The sequence below is a fragment of the Maylandia zebra genome, linkage group LG1 (assembly GCF_041146795.1).
Source record: "Maylandia zebra isolate NMK-2024a linkage group LG1, Mzebra_GT3a, whole genome shotgun sequence".
NCBI classification, from domain to species: Eukaryota; Metazoa; Chordata; class Actinopteri; order Cichliformes; family Cichlidae; genus Maylandia; species Maylandia zebra.
Window position 1 is genome coordinate 17359906 of NC_135167.1, and position 20381 is coordinate 17380286.

A 20381-nucleotide genomic window follows, 5' to 3' on the forward strand; every position below is an offset into this window, starting at 1 on the left:
TTATTTAGTTATTTATTTTTGGTTGTTATTTTGTCCTTTTCATTTCGGAAGGTGCATGCATAAATGGGGAAAATTCACAACTAAATGGACTAAACTAAAAATGAATAAATAGTGTTCATGCTCTGAGTAAACTACTCATTGGTCAAACCTAGCCTAACCTAACTAACCCCTGACCCTAATTTAGTTCGTAAGTCAAAATTTCCAAACCGTGACCTGAACTTTTGACTTGGAGATGACAAATTTTCTTCTATTTTTTTTTTCAACAGTTTCTATAGCAGCAGTGTGAACTTTATGAACTTTTTGTATGTCATAATTAATTTCACTCAATGGCGGTCACTAATTTCTTTCAACATTTAACTCTTTATGTAAGGGTCTTATTAAGGTCATTATTATATACAGATTCGTATAAGCATGGTTGGTCACGTCAGTAGCAGCGGTACTTAAAATTAATATATAACTCCAAGACAGCAGAGGGCGCTAAAGGAAATACGTGAGTCCGTTTTGCAAATATCTGATTGGTGGATTCATGTGCTTTTATTCTGGGCGGTTTGTTTGGAATCGATCGACTGTGGTGTGCGTTGTCGTGAAAGCTGAACAGATCGACAGTTTTACTCAAATTCAAGCTGTCTGTCTATTTCGGTCACTGTTGAAGGAAGCATGGACAACACTGTTAAACGTTTACTGGAGCGACTCGTAAGACGGATACCGAGTCGAATGCTGAAAACAACGCTGGATAAGTGGAGCCGTTTGACGGCGACGCAGCGGCAGTCCATAGATTACACAGAATCAAAATGGGCGTTAACAGAAAAACTACTTGCCATTTGCGAGGTATTTGGCTGGTTTTAGGCAATATAATTTGTTGTTATTTCTATGTGTTCATTGTACACTGTAAAAAATGTTCACATTGAAACTACTATTAAATATTATGGTGTTTGCTCTATTAGTGTTTAACATAAGTGTTGTGTTTCACAGGAAAATGAATTGACAGTTAAACACATAGCTGAGCTGGAAATGATACGTAAGTCGAGCGAAGTTACTGTATTATATTATTACTATTATATATTATGTTATCATTTTGGCTTTTTGCTATATCAGTGGTAAGGACAGATTTACAGTTCACTAACAGTGCTTGTGTCGCCCTGGTTTCATACAGATGTCATCGAGAATCCCAACCTGGGCATGTGGCATGCCTTCCAGCTCATGGACCCTCAAGGTATGTTGAAACAGTAACCTGCTCTGTGTCGTCAAGGGCTGAAAGCCTATAAGTTTTGAACCTTCGTTGAATATCGAAGCTCTTGGGGTTTTCAGGGAATGTTCTGTCTTCCTCCCCTCACCCCAACCGGTCGCGGTAGATGGCTGCCCCTCCGTGAGCCTGGTTCTGACGGAGGTTTCTTCCTGTTAAACGGGAGTTTTTTCTTTCCCACTGTCACCAAAGCGATTGGTCATAGAGCGTCATATGATTGTTGGAGTTTTCTCTCTTTTATTATTGTAGGGTCTACCTTACAATATAAAGCACCTTGAGGCAACTGTTTTTGTGATTTGGTGCTGTATAAATACAATTGAATTGAATGGAGGTTTTCTTTATTAAATTGCTGATGGCTTTAAGTGCCTTAATAATATTTTAATTTCTTGCTGTCTTTATAAATATCTTGATTTTTTTTTTTTTTTTTTTTTTAGATGATGCTCACTCTGTAGAGCTGACACAGTTCAAGGAACAATTTAAATCCCACCTCAGTGAGCTAATAAGACACGTAAGCTATTCCATCTAATTTACACCCAAAAATCCTATTTTTAAATCGTTTTATCAGCAAATTACATTTCACATGCTTCTGTTAACCTCCTGCATTATCAGTCTGTTTTCACTTTATATTTGAAGGTTTCTATCAAGATAAAGAAGCACACAGATGAAGCTGTGTGGATTCGAATTGCATGGGGAGACACCTTTTCTCGCCCAAACCACCTGAAACCCACATATGTCGTTCACTATCTTCAAACCCCTTACGTCTTTCTGAGCAGCCTAACTTCAAAACAAAAGCCTCTGTTGTCACAGGTAAGGATGACTTCTGTGGTTAATACGTCACATTGTTTATCCAGTTTCCTTGTTTGTTTCCATCCTACTTTAAGAGACTTGTTTGTTTTGCAGGCTTTGGTTCTGTCCACCCGATATCAAGCTATTAAGGATGCTAACCTCAGTGGACGGAAGCTCACTGCCATCAGAGATCTGCTTATGAAGCAGTATCTGCAAGTATGCCTGATTTATTTATTTATTTTTTTAGAATTATTTACTAGTTAAGACTGACTTTATTTTTATTGTTTTCATTTCTTAGATTTTGTGGGCTGCATGCAGTGTTTTCACCTTTTTAAATTACTGCTTTAGAGAGAAAAATGAGTGGAATTTTACTCTGACCTTTTTTTCTTTTAAATCCACCTAGGTGTTTCCCACCAAGTTTCCCAGCCCTCTGGCAGAAAGGAATCGTGTTGTCTCAAGTATGTTTTAAAACTTTTTGATTTTCTTTAAGCTGTTTTCTCTATGCATTTCTGTCATATGGTGAAACATGTACTTACATTTTTAATGTTGGTTTTATGTATGTCTTTATTTATATGTACAGACCTTCACATAGAAAAAGAGCAAGCTGGGTCTGCAGCAAACAGACATCAAATGGCTTGTGAGGCATTTGGTGATGGGCTATTACCTCAACTACAGTCTGCAGTTTACAAGGTAGCCGGACAACACCGACTAAGTAAAATAAGTTGATTATCTAAGTTGTTTCACTGCTTCACAGATACAGATGTTAACCCAGATGCTGCCATGTTCCTTGTTAATGTTTCATCAGCTGGAAACAAAATTCAGAGATCACACCAATAAGACCATGACAGAGCGGGACGAGCCATTCAGATGTGTTGTTAAATTTGCAAGCACCAATCTCCTCGAGTCACTCAGACACTCTGCATCCTCAGGTACACAGAAAGTCTTAAAAACAGTCATAAGAATAACTATCATCGTCTTTTGTAAGGAAGTAAGTTATGTTACTATAACCTGGTATGTCACAAAGTCATGTAGAATACTAACTGCATCTCTGCAAGTGTCCACAAGAGGGCACCAAAGTCCTGGAAGAAATAGCCATATAGTAATGCTGTTACATTAAGCTACTTCACAATATTCATGATACTTTGGGAAGAGGAAACTTTTCTAAGGAAGTTTGCTTTTATGTTTAATTGTTATGTCCCTGAATCCTCCTCACTTTGCAACTCTTTCCCACATTTTCCGGTGTGGGTGGAGACAATCAAAAAATACTGATAGTGACAGGTAATAGACAAATTCTCAGTTATGACGCAGGTTAAAACCTGATCCTCATTGTTGTCTTTCTGTTTTCTCTAATGGTTATTTAAACATTGTTTTTCTACTTTACAGGAGTTGCTTCCACCCCTGTGACACCCCTTCTCTCATCTGTTCCCTTAAAGGGAAAAAATTATTTTGTTATCACAGACAATGGCCCTGGACCTTCATCACAGAAATGACCATCAGACACTTGATTTAACTTGTAGCATGCTCAGTCCATTAGTCCATTCATTTTACTTCATACTTTAATGATGTCTTTGTTAATAAAACTCTCAGTCTGTTTCAATAAGAAATTTTTATTCTTGTATTTTTATATCTTCAGCTGTAGGTATACTAGTTGCTGGCAACTCTGTCACTTTATTGTTTGTCAGCATTGCATATAAAAGCAGAATTTTAAATATTCCTGAGGTTTTGTCATTTGTTTTCTGGTATTGATACAAATGTGTAATTTTACCACACATTAATACAAAGTGTTTTTCTGCGTAGCAATCAGATGCACGTTATTTCAAAGTGCATTTTTACTCTGTTTGTGTCTGTATACAAAACATTTAGACAAAAGCTTTAGTCTCAAGTTTATTGTAAACAATCCTTTCAAGCTTATTTAAAGCATCATTGGTCAAAGCAATTCTTTAGTCCTGTTAAAACGTGTCCATTTAAAAAAAAAAAAAAAAAAAAAGGGGGGGGGGGGGGCTTGTAAATATGTGATTTACACAAGTGAAAGGTGTAGTGGCAATTCCTTTACTTTTAAAAGATCAAACGTCCCACAACTTAAAGTCCACAAGCCACTGCTGCATTGAGGTAATATTTCGTACGCAGGCAAATGAAGTCCATTGTCCAAACATTTTAGTTGAGAGTTTTGGTTTATTTATCCATCTTGGCAAGCAATAACAAGATCCTTCCTGCTGCTTCTCCTGCTCTGGTAAAAAACCATAAGCCCACCCCAATGCATGCTGGTCCTATACCAGTCTCTTTATTTATAGAAACAAAATGGCCCTACAGCTCTTACTAACTAATTTAACAAAATAACAACAAACAAACAAATCATTTAAAACAAAATATTAACCGACAAATAAACCCCAAAATATAAGTAAACTAACAACAAACTTTAACTTTCAAAAAAATAAAAAATAAAGAACAAATAGCTCCAACAAAAGGTGTGTATTAGTTAAATAGATCTGTCTTTACCAACCATAGTAGCCTCTTCATATGTTAACTAATAAACTTAGACTGGGGGAGTTTGGGAGATATGTGAAATTTGAAAGATACTGGACCCCATCTGATGTAAACAGAGGTTTACATCAGATAGGGTCTGATGTGATGACAAACCCAGACACTGAATCTAAACGTTTTGAGAGGACAAAGTGAAAGCTCTGATTTGATAAACGGTATTCTTTCGAGTGTTTTGTAGTCGAGGCGAGTAATGAGTCGGAAGATTTGCAGAACATGTCTCCAAACATTAGTGACATACAAACAGAGAGCACAAGTCCCGCCAAAGGACTTTGCTGTTCTATGATGTTTTTATTACAATATGATTATGTGTGCAGTTTTTCCAGATTATGTGTTTATCTCATCCTGATGACATCAGCGGTTTCTATGTATTATGCTGATGTCAGCACTGTTAATATGGAAATATATAGTATAGTATATTAATCTTTTTGTGTCACTGTGAAGTCATGTGACCCTAACCCTATGAATATATGTATTAAAATCATAGGTTTTATCAACATGAGTGGAGCAGAATTGGCTGAAATCTTTGGCTTATGTCTCCAAAGGTCTATCATATTGTTGTGAAGTTTGCAGGTGATGCACATTTTTTTTTTTTTTTTTTTTTTTTTTTTTTTTACTGATTTTCACATTTAGTGCAATCTTAACCCGATTTTCACCTAAATTAATTACATAATTTCTCCTTTTGTGGGAGAATGAAATGGGATCATTCATCAAAAATAGTTGCAGGAATAAAATATAGAAAAAAAATGAAATATTCAGTTTTCAATTAGGTGGGTCGCATTCATTAAAAAAAATCCAATCCAAAACAAAAAATCTAGAACTTGTCATTAGTGATGCTGAACCGGGTTAGAGTCTGCGCTATACGCACTCGAAGTCTAATTATTCGTCCATCCGTATATGTTAAAAATCACATTATTCTGCAAAACGGAAATGCGAATGTTATCTAGGATGTGACGTAAGCCCGAACAGGAGAGTGGAAAGGTGGCAATGCAGCCTTACAGGCAGCGTTGAGGGACGGAATGATTCTTTTCATACAATGCTGCTGCTGGGGCTCTCTGCCAAACACGGAATGCACTGTCAACACAGAAACATGGCTGCCTCTTCAACGGGCAAGGCGAGTAACAGTGATAACGCTAATGCCGGCAGTCTAAACTGTAACGAAGAACCTCTGCCGCAGTCTCGGGAAATGATAAAACCCACCATCGTGGAGCTGACCAAAGAAGTGAGGACGAACATCCTATGCACCGTGGAAGGATGTGGCAAGATTCTCCCCAACACACCTGCGTTGAACATGCATCTGGTTAAGTCGCACAGAATAAAGGTAACTAATTTCTAAATCAGGTTATTCCGATGTGAACTCAACTGCGATGCTAACTTGGCTAATTCGGTTGAGAGAAAACTATCATTAAAAAAAAAACGCAAGTCATCCATAACTTCGATTTAGCTAGCACGTATGGTCGTAGTAATGTGTTGCCAATAACGCTGGGACAACATAGTCGAGCTTTGGTAAAAGTTAACTAAGTTTCTTCTTGACTGTTATTTAATTGGTGACTGTTTACTATTAGCGAGTTAGCTATACTGCACCTAGCCGCTTATGTTATCAATTATTGCATTTGTCAAGAGAAATTCGGTGCTTATTGCATTAATAATATACAGATATACCCCTTTAATATTAAATATTAGTTTTTAGCGAGTTGTTAATCTAGGGCAGGGAATTTGGGAGTATCTAAATTGGCTGTGTGTGTGCAAAGCTAGAAATCTATTTGTCGTTGTATGGTTACGGTCTCTCAGGAATACGACCGCACAAACAACGTGCTGTCTATCACGAACACAATACTTAGACTTTGGTCTAAATGTTTAAACCGCCTCAGCTGTACTAACTCCTAGTTCCTCTGTCCTCACTGGACTGGGCACTTCGTGGGACGCAATAATTCACTGTCTCCCAATGAATGAAGTTCTTTGCTGGGAAAGACTGCCTTTGTCCTGCAATAGACTAAGCTCTTTGTTTAAAATAGGTGAATGTTAGAATTTGAATTAGCTCCTAGAAGTAATCCATGCTGGCCCAGCAAGGAGAGCGTTTAAAGGCCTAAAGAAACCACAAGTTTTACTATTTAAATCTGAGTTGCAGTCAGGAGTAGTTTAAAGTTTAAAGTTAAGCAATCAGTTTCTAAATGTAATTCAGTTTTTACACCAAAACCTTAAAAGCTGCCGTAAAGCTGGGTGAACTGTGTTTGGTCCATGTTCGTTGCAGTCCATGAATAAAGAGTTATATTGGTCACTGTGTTGGGTTTTCATGGTGCATTCACACTTTCCTCAGAGAGTGCCTGTAAGAGGCACAAAGGAAAGAAAAGGAAAGAAAAGAAAGCGAGCAACAAGAAGGCAGCACAGCTTGCCTGTGTTACTTTTAATCCACAGCTATGTGAAACTTCTGTCAGCAGCCGTAATGATATTATGGTTGACATAATGATAAAGTGCATAAAATGCCACAGTTGCTCACTCAGTGCTTCTGCATAGTTGATGGAGCTAGAGTTGGGCTATATCTGTTTATATTTAACAGCACCATAACGTCACTGCATCGCTCCACAGCTGTTTCATCACTGTTTATATTGTTTCCCTATGAAGACTTAAAAATAAAAAAATTATATATATATATATATATATATATATATATATATATATATATATATATATATATATATATATATATATATATATATATAAATTTATTGACTGTGTGCAGTCAGGTCAGTCCATAAAACTCATGAGACTATTCCCATTCTAATCCAGAATTAGCTTGCCTTTCAAACCATATCACTTCCCTTAGCAGAAAGAACAGTTTAGAGACTATTACTTTGATTTACCACTGTATTGGCTAGTCTGTTGGAGAGAAGATTTGACTTTATAATTGATATAAGCTAGCCATAGGACACACAGTAAATCTGCTTGTTTTCTCTTCTGAGCTACAGCCAATCACAGAGTCGTGACATGACTCAGGCTTCAGCCTACGACCATATGATGCCGTTTCAGAGAAGCACAAAATTTGGATTTGCTGTCTACAAAATTTGGCTTTTTAGTTATATTCTTATCACGAAGCAGACAGTGTTTGTTAGCTTTATCTTTTCCACAGCACAAGCACATGAATCTCTTCAATACTATAAATCAGAGACAATTGTATGTACAACAGTCATCCCATGGTGCTTATAGTAAGGTAAAGACCCGACAATATTGGGGGGAAATCAACCTTTATATCATTAGCAATTATATTGTAATTTGAGTTTCTTAAATATAAACACAGCATGGGAATGTGTGTTTAAGTCTTACATTCACATATTTCTGATCCAAGTATCTGTAATGCATATATCTGTATTTTGTCCTCTGTTAATACTTTGTTGTCATTATCACCCCCAGGATGGTATTGTCAATCCCACGGTCAGAAAGGACATGAAGGGCTCTCAGAAGCTTTACTGCTGTCCTATTGAGGGTTGTCCCAGAGGCCCTAACAGACCTTTCTCCCAGTTCTCCCTGGTTAAGCAAGTAAGCATTTCCTCTGTGAAATGTAATCAGTTATTGTTCTATTTTTAAGAACCACTTGTGCAACTTAAAAAATAACCTTGCATTTTTAATGTAAGCAGTGTTAAATAATTTACTGCATGATTAAGTTGTATACAGTGTCCTGTAGTCTGAACTGAAAGCCTGTGATACAATAGGTTGAGGAAAAAAGAACTGCCTAATGTGAAACACATGTATCAATATGAAATACCATCTTAGCATTTCTACTCTGATTCTTGTAGCACCGCAAAACACAGGGAAAAGCTGCCTTTCTTTCCTAGTTTTGCCTAAATTATACTGTGACCTTTAACTGGGTGAATCACTAGAAAGAAGTAAATGGACATGTGCTTTCCTTTTCAAATTCCATTTGGACATTTTTATTTTAAAGCTATTTTCTGCTTTTGATTCATTTCATTTCAGCACTTCATGAAGATGCATGCAGAAAAGAAACATAAGTGCTCCAAGTGCAACAATGGCTACAGTACAGAGTGGGACTTAAAGAGGCACATAGAAGACTGTGGAAAGACCTACCACTGTACATGTGGCTGCCCCTATGCTAGCAGGGCTGCTCTACTCTCACATATCTACAGGACGGGTCATGAAATTCCAACAGAGCACAGGCATGTACAGGGATAACCCCAACACTTCCATTCATATACTGTATTTTGTTCTCTCCATGCATTTATGATTGTTATCATTTTATCTAATTTATTTATTATTTTGCAGAATTCCCCCAGTAAAAAAGAGAAAGATGGAAAAATTGTTAAGTGGTTCTGAAAAGGTTAAGATCAATGATTCAACCTTCCAGATCATCCCTGCTGCCACAGAGCAGACAGACACTTCTCTCCCTCCTGATACAACCATTACTATCCCAGACTCCCGGAGGAGCCTGCAAAAGTTGCTTTTACCAAAACCCAAGATGGCTTTGGTTAGTGTTCCTGTGATGCAGGTGGCTCATTTGCCTGTACTCCTTCCATCTACAGAAAGTGGGGCTCTGAGGTCTGTAGTGCTTGCTGTAGATAGCCAAGGTTCTGTTAGTGCCCTTCAGCTCCTTCCACAAGCCACAGGAGCAGTGGTACCCCAACTTGATGCTAAAAGTTTGGGTTTCAAGGATAGCATGCCTACTTCCCGCTCTAGCCAGGGGCCTATTAGCACAGGAGTGCAAGTCAATCTGGATCCAGTAGGTGCAGAGGATTCAACCATCAGCATGGCAGCACAGCGAGGAAGGAGCACTTCCACCAACATTCAGACAGACAAATCGTACTTGTCAAAAATGCCCACAGGAGTAGGGGTTGGGGAGGGACTAGGCTTGTGCTCTGTGGGCGAGTCCTCTGTGTCTTCTTGCTCCCAAACAGACATCAGTGTCAGTGCCCAAGTCCTTTTGCCAGTCAGTGTTGAAACCCAAACATTCTTCTCCCGAGCCAAACCCACATCGTCTATTGGAGCTCAAACAGACAGCCAGTGCCTGAGCCAAATTCCCTGCGCATCCTCTTCTGTGCTTCCGTACAAAACCAGGCAGACACAGACATACTTTGCCATGCCACAATCGGAGGAGAAGGCTCAGAACCAGGCTGTCATGTGCTCAGACCTATTTGGCAATGACTCCCTCAGTGTGTCAACCCAAACAACTTTGGACATAGATGACACCCTTTGTGCTGCAGGAAGCACTATATATGAGGACTCAAAATCAGAAGGTGGTATGTGTTTTGGGGTGCAGACGCATGAGCTGAGTGCAAACAACATGGCAGACAACCAGACCCAAACAATGACCTTGTTAAATGACCTGGAAAACATCCTGTCTGACAGTATGTCAGGCCATCAGGTGCTCACAGAGGCTTCTGCAGGCTGTGGGTCAAGTCTCAGCTCTGTTCAAGAGCAACATAACGGCATCGACTTTGATTTTGAAGAATTCCTCAATGCTGTGCACATCCAGACACAGACCGAGGAGAGTGAGCTGGGAGGACTGGGTGGTGACACACCAATGGAGTCTCTAGACATTCAGACACAGACAGACTTCCTACTGATGGATGATCTGGACCAAAGTGAGGGACCAAGCCGAACCCAAGCCAGCGACTTGGAGCTATTTGATACTCAAACTCAGACTGACCTCAATTTTCTGCTGAATGCCGGAAGCCACATGCCCCTGAGCAGCATCTTGCGACATTCAAGCTTTTCTATGAGCACAGAGTCATCAGACACAGAAACACAAACAGATCTCCCTTCATTTGCCACGAGTCTCTCTGCTCAGACTCCTGTCACTCAAGGAGAGAATGCAAGACTGCTGAACAGCACAGAGACACAGACTGTGACCAGCCAAGCAGAAGGCCTAGGAAACCTGTTCCTGACCAGCAACGAAACCCAAACTGTCATGGATGACTTCCTGTCAGCGGACTTGGCGTGGAACATGGAGTCCCATTTCAGCTCTGTGGAAACCCAGACATGTGAAGAACTTTGTGCTCTGTTTCAGCATTCTGAGAAACCCAACAGCTGAAGCTTCCCATGCCTTTGCAATAAAGGTTTCTGATATCTGCCTCTTCCTATAAGAGGAAATGGTTTATGCTGTCCTCTGGCAAATCAAACCATAGTCTTAGCAGCAAGAAGTCTGCAGATATGTTCTCAACCATTCCACTGGGGGCATAATGTCCAGAGCCCTTCCTGGTGTCTATCCTGACAGCATTGCTGCACTTTATTAGCTCAGTGGGCATGACCCATGAGCTCCCGTGACAGTTTACATATTTATTTGCACATAAGGTAACATTGTACGTGTCTTGTCTAAAATGCAAGCTTACTTGTATATTTCAGTGCGTAGCCACTGTGACTGGTCACTGTTTGGTCTTAAGAAGTTGTAAAAACATTTAACATTACATAAAGTTTATCTCTGCACTTAAAAGGGATGACATACATACCTATATATGGCTGTCATGAAAGGCTTGTAAAATTGCTACCTTGTATGACAGCTTTCAAATATAGATGTACTGCTGTAAAACAATCTCATCTCAGCTGTACAGTATACAATATTGTACGTTTAGTTTACATACGTATGCAATGCGCATGAAGCCTTTAAGCAGCACAACATAAAATATTGATTCTGCACATGTGCATCTGAATGCTGCATCTTCAATGTTACCTTGTCAGTGGCAACAAGACTGTAAACTCTGACATTGCAGGCAGCTGAAAACATGACAAGTGAGATTTTTTTTTTTTTTTTTCAAAGTAAAGGCTTTGCATTGCTCAAAGCAGAAGATGTGTTGTTGAAATATAACCTGGCACAAAGTAAAAAACAATGTTTGTCCCGTGTTGCGCACCTTGCATTAAAATGTGGTTGTGAAGTCTGATGTTTTGTAAACACTTTTTGTGTCAAGGCCTCTAGTTAAGACTTAAGTCAGTAAGCAGGCTAGGCTGTCATCGTCTTTAACTTATTCATTAGCTGGATGTAAGTGTATACATTAGCAGTACACTGCTGAAGTGATCCAGTAATGTTACCGTACACAAAAACAGTGGATTAGAGCTAGGATTAGCACAGATTAACACAGTGTTTTGTTTTGTTCTTTTAACTTAAAGGACTTACACTTTAGACCCAATTTCCCACACTAATTTTTTTCAAATCACTAAATGTAACTTTTTTCCACCCCCACTTTTCTTTTTTGTTATATTGTGACCTCAGTTACCTCATAGGCACCACATAGACTGTTCTACATGAGACCACAGAGCTATAGGCCTTGTTTATTTTCCATTTTTGTTGTGTTGGTGCCTTAACCCAAGTATTAACTTGAGTTCTGTTACAGATAATTTGCTGCTTCAAAGTCATGTTTATACTAGAATACCATGATGAATAAAAAATGAAAAATATCTAAATCCTTTCAGTCTTTGTTTTGCATGTTTTATCTGTTTAGTATTGATGTTTTTATTGTGATTGCATGCAATGTGAGAATGCCTCTGCTCCATGTTTATGGAAAGATTTATGCTGTGTCACATGAAAATATTCCTTTGCAGCATTTGATTGAAAATAATTACTTTGATTCCATTACATCTTAAATGAATAGTGTTTAATGTCATTACACTTTATGGATGTTTATTAAAACTGAAGAATGTACACAATAATGACTCTGTGCCCAGACATATTATGCTTTTTTTTTTTTTTTTTTTCTCCCACTATTCCCAGTTGGTTTATGGATTATTTCTCTATTTTAGGAAGGTTCACGTCTATAAAGTCTGAGCATGTTTTGTTTTAAAGCAGTAATTCCAACTTTTATTTCCTAAATTCTAATACAATAGAGCTGTTTCCTTGCAGGTTTAGTGGAATGGGGGAAAATGCCTATATTTGAATGGGTAGAAGCTATGTCACTTTCTGGTGTCTGTTACAGTGCTTTACTTTCTCTTTGTAGGGAGTGCATGCAGATATTTTTCCAGCACAAAATATTTGTTTTTGCAGAATTTATTTGATTTTTCTGTTGCCTAAATGTGTCGACTTAATGGCTGCCTTTAATTATTGTTCAAGATACATTATAGATGTTGTTAATAAACTGCTGGCAAGTGTTGATTGTGTTCATTTTTATTTTTTTCCCAAAACAAAAATAGGAAAGTAGTTGCTGAAAGATGGACAAACATGATCAATATTTGTTTTTTTTTGTTTGTTTTTTTTTAAAAAGGTTATAAGTGGGTCATACATGTTTTATTCATGTGATCTTGAGTTCAGTATTACAATTGCACACATTATGTCATCGTCTCTTAAGATTTGGTTGTGCGAAACAAATTTTGCACCATTAGTTTTTTCTAAAACAAAAAACCTTTATAATATTGTACCTTTTTTCTTCTTCTGATGCAGTTGCAACCTGCCCAGTATAAACCTACTAAATCCAGGCCTGTGCATTTATTTTACATCTGTGTAGGTAGGGAAAAGAATTAGAGCAATACAGATAAATGTAATAAGGTAACAAAATTGCCACAGCTTAAACAGTATTATAACAACTGACTGAAAACAGGTCATGAGTCATGTTGACCCTGGAAACCAACATGACCCTTGGCATTTTCAGAAAGAACCTTGGCTCCACCCATAATCCATAACCATTACCAATCCCTTGTTTACTAATATAAAAGTTAAACCGTATTAAGCAGATGCAGTAGTTTGGCCACAGTTTATATTATGAGAAACAAGCTGCGGTGCAATGTTAAAGTTCTGACCAAGTTGTAGTCTGCTTAAATTCAAAAATATTAGCGACCACCAGTGCCACTATTATGCCAGGCCGAATTTCTTCTTCCAGCTAACTGTATTTTAATGGTATGTGATGAGTGAGGCTGACAGACAGGATGCCCTTTATAATGAAAGATGTTGCCTTTACTGCATACTTAAATATTCAAGTGACAGATTTTTATTTCACATGCCTCGTTCAGCTTAAAAGTGAAGTGAGGCAGAGAAGAGGCAGCTCGGGTGCATTTGTGAGAGACTTTAGTCCTCAGTGCATTGAGTCAGGTTTGGAAGACATTGTATTTAATACCTCTTGGTATCAAAACATTGTGTGGGTTTTGCCAAAATGACTGGTACTTGGAGGTCAGCGCTGCAGAGAAAGTGGAAATATCTGAATTACTAGCAGTGTCCACTCTAGTTCCCCTTGTTCCACGCTGCTTGTCTAAAAGGAAACCGTTTTTCTCTGAGGTTTGTTTCTCTGGAGTCTTCTTGTCTCTACAGAGATGACCACTGGCCTTGGCAATCAGGTGAGGTGGGTTAATAGGTGGTAGAAATGTGAAGTTTTTAATGGGAACCACTCTGTTATTGGGACGATGACTATGTTTCCAAGGCTTAGCAGGCTTGTTCTCTGGCACAGAATATTTTGAAGACAGATGGTGAAGCTGAGAAAGTGTCTCTTTATCCATCCCTCTCTCGTATATCTTTTCTTCCAGTAAGAGATGTGTCGGATTTCTCTGCATGGCTTTAAGGAAAGGACATTCTGCAGCATCTGTCTGTTGAGCTGCCATAGCAGTTTGACTCCAAGATCCTGTGTGCTGATTTACTGACACAAACTTCTTAAAATTATCCAGGCCTGCATGAGACTCACAGTGCTGCTCTGTAATGCTGGCTGAGCTGTCTCCATTAGAAGGCACTGGGTCATCAGATGAAGGAGTTCCATTGTCAGCCTCCTTATGCTCTGGTTTCTTGTATGTGTTTGAAGTCAAAAGTATGCAGCTCAGGGGAACAACTCTGGCCCAACCACAAACCTGTTGCAAAACCAAGTTTTTTTTGTTAAGTTCGGATATGTTTAAAGCTAAAAATCACAAAGTAAAAATACTTATTGAACCAAGTAAGAAACATGCAAATAGAAGGAAAGCAGTAAAAGCACAGATGTGATTAATAATACGTGAATGAAGATTTAGTCCGATTCTGTCCATCATTATAAAATGTGACCATATTTTTTGCATTTTGCATATTTGTCATACTTAGATGCTTCAGATAATCAATACTAATATCAGAAAGGGTCATTAATTGTTAAGTGATGATTTTTTTTAAAGAAAAATAGGTATCCAAATCACCCTCACTCTATGTGAAAAAGTCATTGACTCCTAAACCTATTAACTGACTGTGCCACCCTTGGCATCAGGAAATGAGTCTTTCACATCGCTGTGAAGGAATTTTGATCCAGTCGTATTTACAGAATTGTTTTAATTCAGCCACACTGAAACGTTTTCAGGGATCAATGGTCATGTCAACATATCCCAATCTCATTTAAGACTCACTAGGCCACTATGAAACCTTCATTTTGTTTTTGTTTTTTTTAAAACATTCTGAGGGGGACTTGCTGGTGTGTTTCAGCTCGTCGTACCCAGATCGTCACATTACCACCACCATGTTTAACTGCTAATATGATGTTCTTTTTATAAAACTCTGTGTTAGATTTACATCAGATGTAATGGAATGCGAACTTTCCACTCTACAAAATATTTTCCCAAAACTTCTGGGAATCATTGACATGTTTTCTGGCAAATTTGAGGAGAGCCTTTATATTCTTTTTGTTCAGGAGTGATTTTCTACTTGGACCTCTCTCATGGATGTCTTTTTTCCCCCACTCTCTTTGTTGTTGTTGAATCATGAACTCTGATCTTAACCTTGGCAAGTGAGGCCTGCAGTTCTTTAGATGTTGTTCTGAGTTCTTTTATGACCTTCTACATGAGTCATCGACGGGCTGTGGAAGTAAATTTGGTAGTCCGTCACTAGTGGGAAGATTCAGTACTGTTCCAAGTTTTCTCCATTTATGGAAACTGGCTCTCACTGTCTTTCACTGCACTCCCAAAGCCTTAGAAATGATTTTGCAACTCTTTCCAGACTGGCTTTGATAGATTTCATAGATAGATGACTTTGATAGATTGGAGCAGATAGAAATGGATAGCCCTTTTCCCTTAATGAATTAATAATTGTTTAAAAATTGCATTTTCTATTTACTAGGGTTATCATTGACTAATATTACAATTTGATTATCTGAAACACATAAGTGTAAAAAAACACAAAAAAAAATAAGAATTAGGGAAGGCGCCTAAATACTTGTTCAATTTATCACTGAGTCCAAACTGTGACATAGAAGACACTTACTTAAAAACAAAATTGCAACTACATATAGGTAACAAATTAAGAGAGGTACAGTAACAGGATATTGGATCACTTACAGCATCCTCCCAACCAGAGTAACAATGGAACTCATTTAGCTCCTTCTCATTCAAGAAGTTCTCCTCGCTGGTATCTAAAAGGCTTTCAACAAGTCTCCTTTCTGCTATTTCGTGCTCGCCAGCTGCGTTCTCCGGTGCTGACAGCTCCCCGTCTGCTCTGTCCACAGCTGTACGATCCCTTTCTTGCGAGGTCATGATGTAGTTAGGTCCTTTGACTCATGGTGAGATCTCGAAAGGGTCATAGAAAACAGAATTCCCTTAATTACTTAAAAATGCATCTTGAGTAGCACTTTTAGTGTAAATATGATCAACTTAACAAACCTACCGCTGATTTTGCTTACCAAAATAAAGCAAACTGGATTATTAAACGAGGAAATTAAGAAATACATGAATAATATTTGTTGCTACTCACAAACAACTTCTGCTGTGTGCTATCTGTCGTGGTGGCGACTTTTTTATTTCCCGATTGAGAGTTTTGTAGGACAAAAGCGGAAGAAACGGTGAATGCCTTTAGAGACCAACTGCAACGCCGTCGTCATGGTGACACTTAAAAGCCCGTACCGTCAAGAGAAAGGGGGAGGGGTTCCTGCGCTCCTGCTGCATTCTACTACCGACACATTACTGTCCTATATCTGTATTAAGTATAAAAAAATCAACACAATAGCTTCTTTTTTTTTTACACGGGAACGCTTGATAATCTAGTTATGCACACAATATCTGGATGTACCAGACTGAAGACAAAAGCACATAACTGTTTTTGATGCACCTAAATTATTTATTTCATGCGGTTTGTTTTCAATGTCACAGCGTTCAAACGGGGAAGTAAACCAGCTGAAAACTTGTGAAGAAGGAAACCATTTTGGTCAGTTAAACGCGCATCTCTGCACGTAAATGTAGATGAGACGTCAACCTCTGCCCCGGGAAGAGATCAGCTGTGAGAGAACACGCATGAATTTCCCCACATTCAAGTGGAAACGAGGAGATATTTGATGTGAAGAGGAAGGAATTTGGTTTTTTTTTTGTTGTTGTTTTTTGAGCAAACAGCTCTCCATATTTATTTTATGATGGATTTTTGGTTTTTAGTTTTTTAAAGAAGCATCTGCAAGAGGAGAGTCGCGCTAATTGCGGAAAGCAACAACACTTTGGTTTATTGGTCCAAGGCTGCAGAGTGTCAGCTTCTGACGCAGGCAGAGCACCTATCCTCGAGTTGCACACTAACACCTGACGGCTCCATCTCTTGCATCGCCGGTTTTTCTCCATAACGACTACTCCGGCTCTGCAGTTCAGGGACTCCAACGTTTTATGGAAGCGGAGTCTGCGCACCCTGTCGCGGTCATGCTCCCCCCAAAGAACTGCCTGCCGAGGAACTACAGCTGCATAGCTGGACTATTCGGGAGTCTTGCAGCGGCAAATCCGAGGCTTGAAGATGGGGAGGATTTTGACATGGTGAACGCCACTTGTGAGCCTATCGAGAGCGCAGTGGTGAATGAGAGGCCAAGGGGCAGGGAGATTTCCCTGAAGCCCCCACAGAGCCCTAATCTGCGTCGGAGGTGCACGTCTTTGCCTACACCTACAGAGAGAGCAAAGTTAGAGATCGCCCGCAGCAGAAGCCCAACCATTAAGAAAAAAGTCCGCTTCGCGGACTCCCTGGGCCTGGAGCTCATTTCAGTGAAGCATTTCGACGACACAGATGTTCCCGAGGTGCCTGAGCGCATAATGGCAAAATTACCCAAGGGACCCCTTCACCTTCATCACTTGGAAACAAAATTCCCCCGGGCTCCTGCGCAGTCTGTGTTCATGGAATTGCAGTTCACCAACCCAGGCACATTACCCGGCTTCGAGCAGAAAGTTAGGGAGGTAAATGTCCTGTTGGAGACCGTGGAGGCAGACGAATTCAGCCTCTCCGGCTTCGTGCGCGTGTTGAATCTGGCTTTCGAAAAGAGCGTCTCTTTGCGCTATTCCCTAAACAACTGGATAACCTTTATGGACAGTTTGGCGTCCTATGTTCCTAACTCGAGCGACGGTGACACCGACAAGTTCTGTTTCAAGATAGTTATGCCCACATACCCAGACAACGGAGGAACATTGCAATTTGCAATTAAGTACTGTGTCGGCGGGCAAGAGTTTTGGGACAATAATAACGGCAACAACTACAAAGTCCGTCGTCACCGGTTCAAGATGTCTCCACCTCGGGAATGGGAAAAGGGATGGATTCATTTTATCTGAGCTTTGACGTATGCAGTGACACGCTTGCGCCATTTGAGCGCAATTTATCCCCGGGTACCTTATAAGCCTGTAAAACAAAAGATTCAAATTATTATTATTCCGTCATTGTCAGCTGTATACATTCCGTGACAGAGAAAATATTTTACCACGATATTTCAAACAGTGACCCTGTGGTGGCGACGCACCGGGGGTTGAAATGGCCTGCTGTTTAAGCCTGATAGGCTTCCCGGTGTGGGATGCTGTTCGATATGTTGCCTTGATGTCAGGGCTCTGTACAGCTTGGTGCCCTTTGGGAGGGCATGTTCTCGTTATGTAATATAAAAACACGCGCCACGGAGAACGTGCCGGGTAATGCCAATTTCAGGCATCACTACTCATTTCAAGATGCTGTAACTGTCAGTTTGCATGTGTGCAAACATCGACTCAAAAGCAAAAAGAAAGCATTTTAGCTGATGGTAGCATACGCCCCTGGTCATCACCTGCAGACTGGGGTAAACATGTCTTATCCCCCCCGCCCCCCCTAAAAGATGGAGATATAAGGTGGTTATTTAATTTAGATATTCAACTTATTATTTCCTACTATCACGCCATTTAAATGCCTTATTCTAAGCCATGATGTAGGGAGTTGTTGATTTGTGTTGTACAGTATTATCTTCATTGGGCTTGAATGGAGTTAAATGCATTAGATGTTTAACGTCATTAAATTTACAATGTAAAACAATCCAGGGACATCATACTTAACCATACAAAAATCTGCCTCTTAGCAATACATTTGTAGCCTATTCAACATAAATTATTTTACGTTTTGCATATTTAAATTATGAAGAATAAGCTGGTTTGACAAAGTTCAAAGACAATGAAGTAATGTTAAATATCTCTCTCTCTCTCTCTCTCTGTATATATATATATATATATATATATATATATATATATATATATATATATATATATATATATATATATATATATATATGGAATTTAAGAATTCTTTATAAATATAACTATAAAGAACAGGTTTTTCAGGACTCCTATTCTTTATTCTTTACAATAATTTCTTGTTTTATCTGAATGAAATCCTCCAGCATAGCTTTTATCACAAGGAAAATGTCTGAAGTAGCTGTTTGAAAGGTTAAGTTTACCTCTGATTACCTGTGGACCTTTTTTGTTTCTTCTCTTCTTCAGGTTGACTGCTAAAGAACAGATCTTATTTTCACAACAATTATTTTTTAACTAATATATTTAAAGAAAAGCGTCTTATTGTACATGTACAGCCTTGAAACAAAAATATCTAAGATTCTTGACAACACTGCTTAACTATATTTTTCACAGAGCAGGTCTGTCTATAGTCCAAGTAGCTATCACACAGGTGGCTGTGTTTAAATATCTTTAGCTGCTTTAAATGTACACGATAGTCATCTGTGCAAGAATAGTGCTGCTCCTCACACTTCTTATACTTTATGTGAACGGATTGACTGTCTTTCGTTCTCAAATTGCAAACTGTCTGCTCGCTTTCATCATACAGTACACCTTTATAAATGTTATTGTCATTTCTGGACAAACGTGTGTCTCACATCTAAGGTCTTTTTACTTAGATCAGAGGCGAGCAGCCTTCCAAACTCTCTCGCCTTCACTGTGGCTGACGAAGCTTGTCTGTTGTTCAAATCATTTTAGTTAAATGCCAATATCCACCGCGCTTTTAAAAATCTGTACAATAATATCAAAGCGAGCATGTGTAAAGTTTAGCCTTTAGCTGCTAGAGGAACAACAGACATGTTGCTTTTAATTCCAGTGCTCAGACTGTAATCTGAACATCACTTTGGCCTTTGTTTACATCATCATGGCCTCAGAGGGAAGCTCTCCGTTTAATGAGGCCATCGCGCCTGGATGTTGACAGAGACTATTCCTATAACCACTTAGTTTTTGGAGCACTTCCACTGTGAATCCATCAGTATTGTTTGTCTCCAAAGATGACATAATTTATGTCAGGGCTACGGTGCTCTACTTGATCATATTAGATCAGTTTTGATGAGATGAGCGATGATAGTTCCAATCATGCAACTTAACTTTAGCACGTACAGAGCTGAATTTCTCTCATTGGTTTATTTAAATACATTGTGAATATCTAATGTCCTGTCATAGCAGAATTTAGTGTATTATGCTGTTACACCAGTGGGTATTTGCATATTGTCTGCTTTGGTCTGTGTAAACTTTGTTCCAGCATCCATGCAATGCAATACCAGAAAGCATTAATTATCCAGGCTGAGGTGACTGATGTGGGCTTAGAGAGATGCATCAATAGCCAACTGATCACTGCCAACATAGACTGTGATTTTTGAATTTAATGTTTGGCTCATATGTGGCGGTATTTGCTTACTAGATAGCAATA

At 39.0% G+C, this 20381-nt stretch overlaps 4 protein-coding genes across 4 annotated transcripts; 3 read left to right on the forward strand and 1 right to left on the reverse strand.

The window, feature by feature from the left end:
• Positions 1-533: 533 nt before the first annotated feature.
• On the forward strand, positions 534-3633 carry cenpn (centromere protein N). The gene is made up of 10 exons (XM_004539402.5): positions 534-828; positions 973-1018; positions 1154-1213; positions 1678-1751; positions 1877-2050; positions 2144-2245; positions 2433-2487; positions 2610-2719; positions 2835-2958; positions 3413-3633. Exons 1-10 carry the CDS (start codon positions 658-660, stop codon positions 3517-3519), a joined length of 1023 nt encoding a protein of 340 aa, XP_004539459.1. The 5' UTR covers positions 534-657; the 3' UTR covers positions 3520-3633.
• Positions 3634-5496: 1863 nt separating this feature from the next.
• On the forward strand, positions 5497-12654 carry atmin (ATM interactor). Its single transcript, XM_004539401.3, has 4 exons — positions 5497-5888; positions 7976-8101; positions 8537-8736; positions 8843-12654. Exons 1-4 carry the CDS (start codon positions 5604-5606, stop codon positions 10605-10607), a joined length of 2376 nt encoding a protein of 791 aa, XP_004539458.1. The 5' UTR covers positions 5497-5603; the 3' UTR covers positions 10608-12654.
• lg1h16orf46 (linkage group 1 C16orf46 homolog) lies at positions 12228-16338 on the reverse strand. Its single transcript, XM_004539400.4, has 3 exons — positions 16182-16338; positions 15770-15997; positions 12228-14329 (listed from the first exon to the last, which is right to left on the reverse strand). Exons 2-3 carry the CDS (start codon positions 15962-15964, stop codon positions 13583-13585), a joined length of 942 nt encoding a protein of 313 aa, XP_004539457.1. The 5' UTR covers positions 15965-15997; positions 16182-16338; the 3' UTR covers positions 12228-13582.
• A 311-nt stretch (positions 16339-16649) lies between these two features.
• LOC101475385 (protein phosphatase 1 regulatory subunit 3E) lies at positions 16650-18883 on the forward strand. Its single transcript, XM_004539399.2, has one exon. It carries the CDS (start codon positions 17072-17074, stop codon positions 17993-17995), a length of 924 nt encoding a protein of 307 aa, XP_004539456.1. The 5' UTR covers positions 16650-17071; the 3' UTR covers positions 17996-18883.
• The last annotated feature ends 1498 nt before the right edge of the window (positions 18884-20381 follow it).

Excerpts from the sequence above, each read along its gene's own strand:
- atmin (XM_004539401.3), top strand. The coding sequence starts at position 5,604 with ATGCTGCTGCTGGGGCTCTCTGCCAAACACGGAATGCACTGTCAACAC. Across the intron at positions 5,889-7,975 it reads TTAAGTCGCACAGAATAAAG|GATGGTATTGTCAATCCCAC; the intron begins GTAACTAATTTC and ends TATCACCCCCAG. Across the intron at positions 8,737-8,842 it reads GAAATTCCAACAGAGCACAG|AATTCCCCCAGTAAAAAAGA; the intron begins GCATGTACAGGG and ends ATTATTTTGCAG.
- cenpn (XM_004539402.5), top strand. The coding sequence starts at position 658 with ATGGACAACACTGTTAAACGTTTACTGGAGCGACTCGTAAGACGGATA. Across the intron at positions 1,214-1,677 it reads CCAGCTCATGGACCCTCAAG|ATGATGCTCACTCTGTAGAG; the intron begins GTATGTTGAAAC and ends TTTTTTTTTTAG. Across the intron at positions 2,959-3,412 it reads CAGACACTCTGCATCCTCAG|GAGTTGCTTCCACCCCTGTG; the intron begins GTACACAGAAAG and ends TCTACTTTACAG.
- lg1h16orf46 (XM_004539400.4), bottom strand. The coding sequence starts at position 15,964 with ATGACCTCGCAAGAAAGGGATCGTACAGCTGTGGACAGAGCAGACGGG. Across the intron at positions 14,330-15,769 it reads ACTCTGGTTGGGAGGATGCT|GTTTGTGGTTGGGCCAGAGT; the intron begins GTAAGTGATCCA and ends GTTTTGCAACAG.
- LOC101475385 (XM_004539399.2), top strand. The coding sequence starts at position 17,072 with ATGGAAGCGGAGTCTGCGCACCCTGTCGCGGTCATGCTCCCCCCAAAG.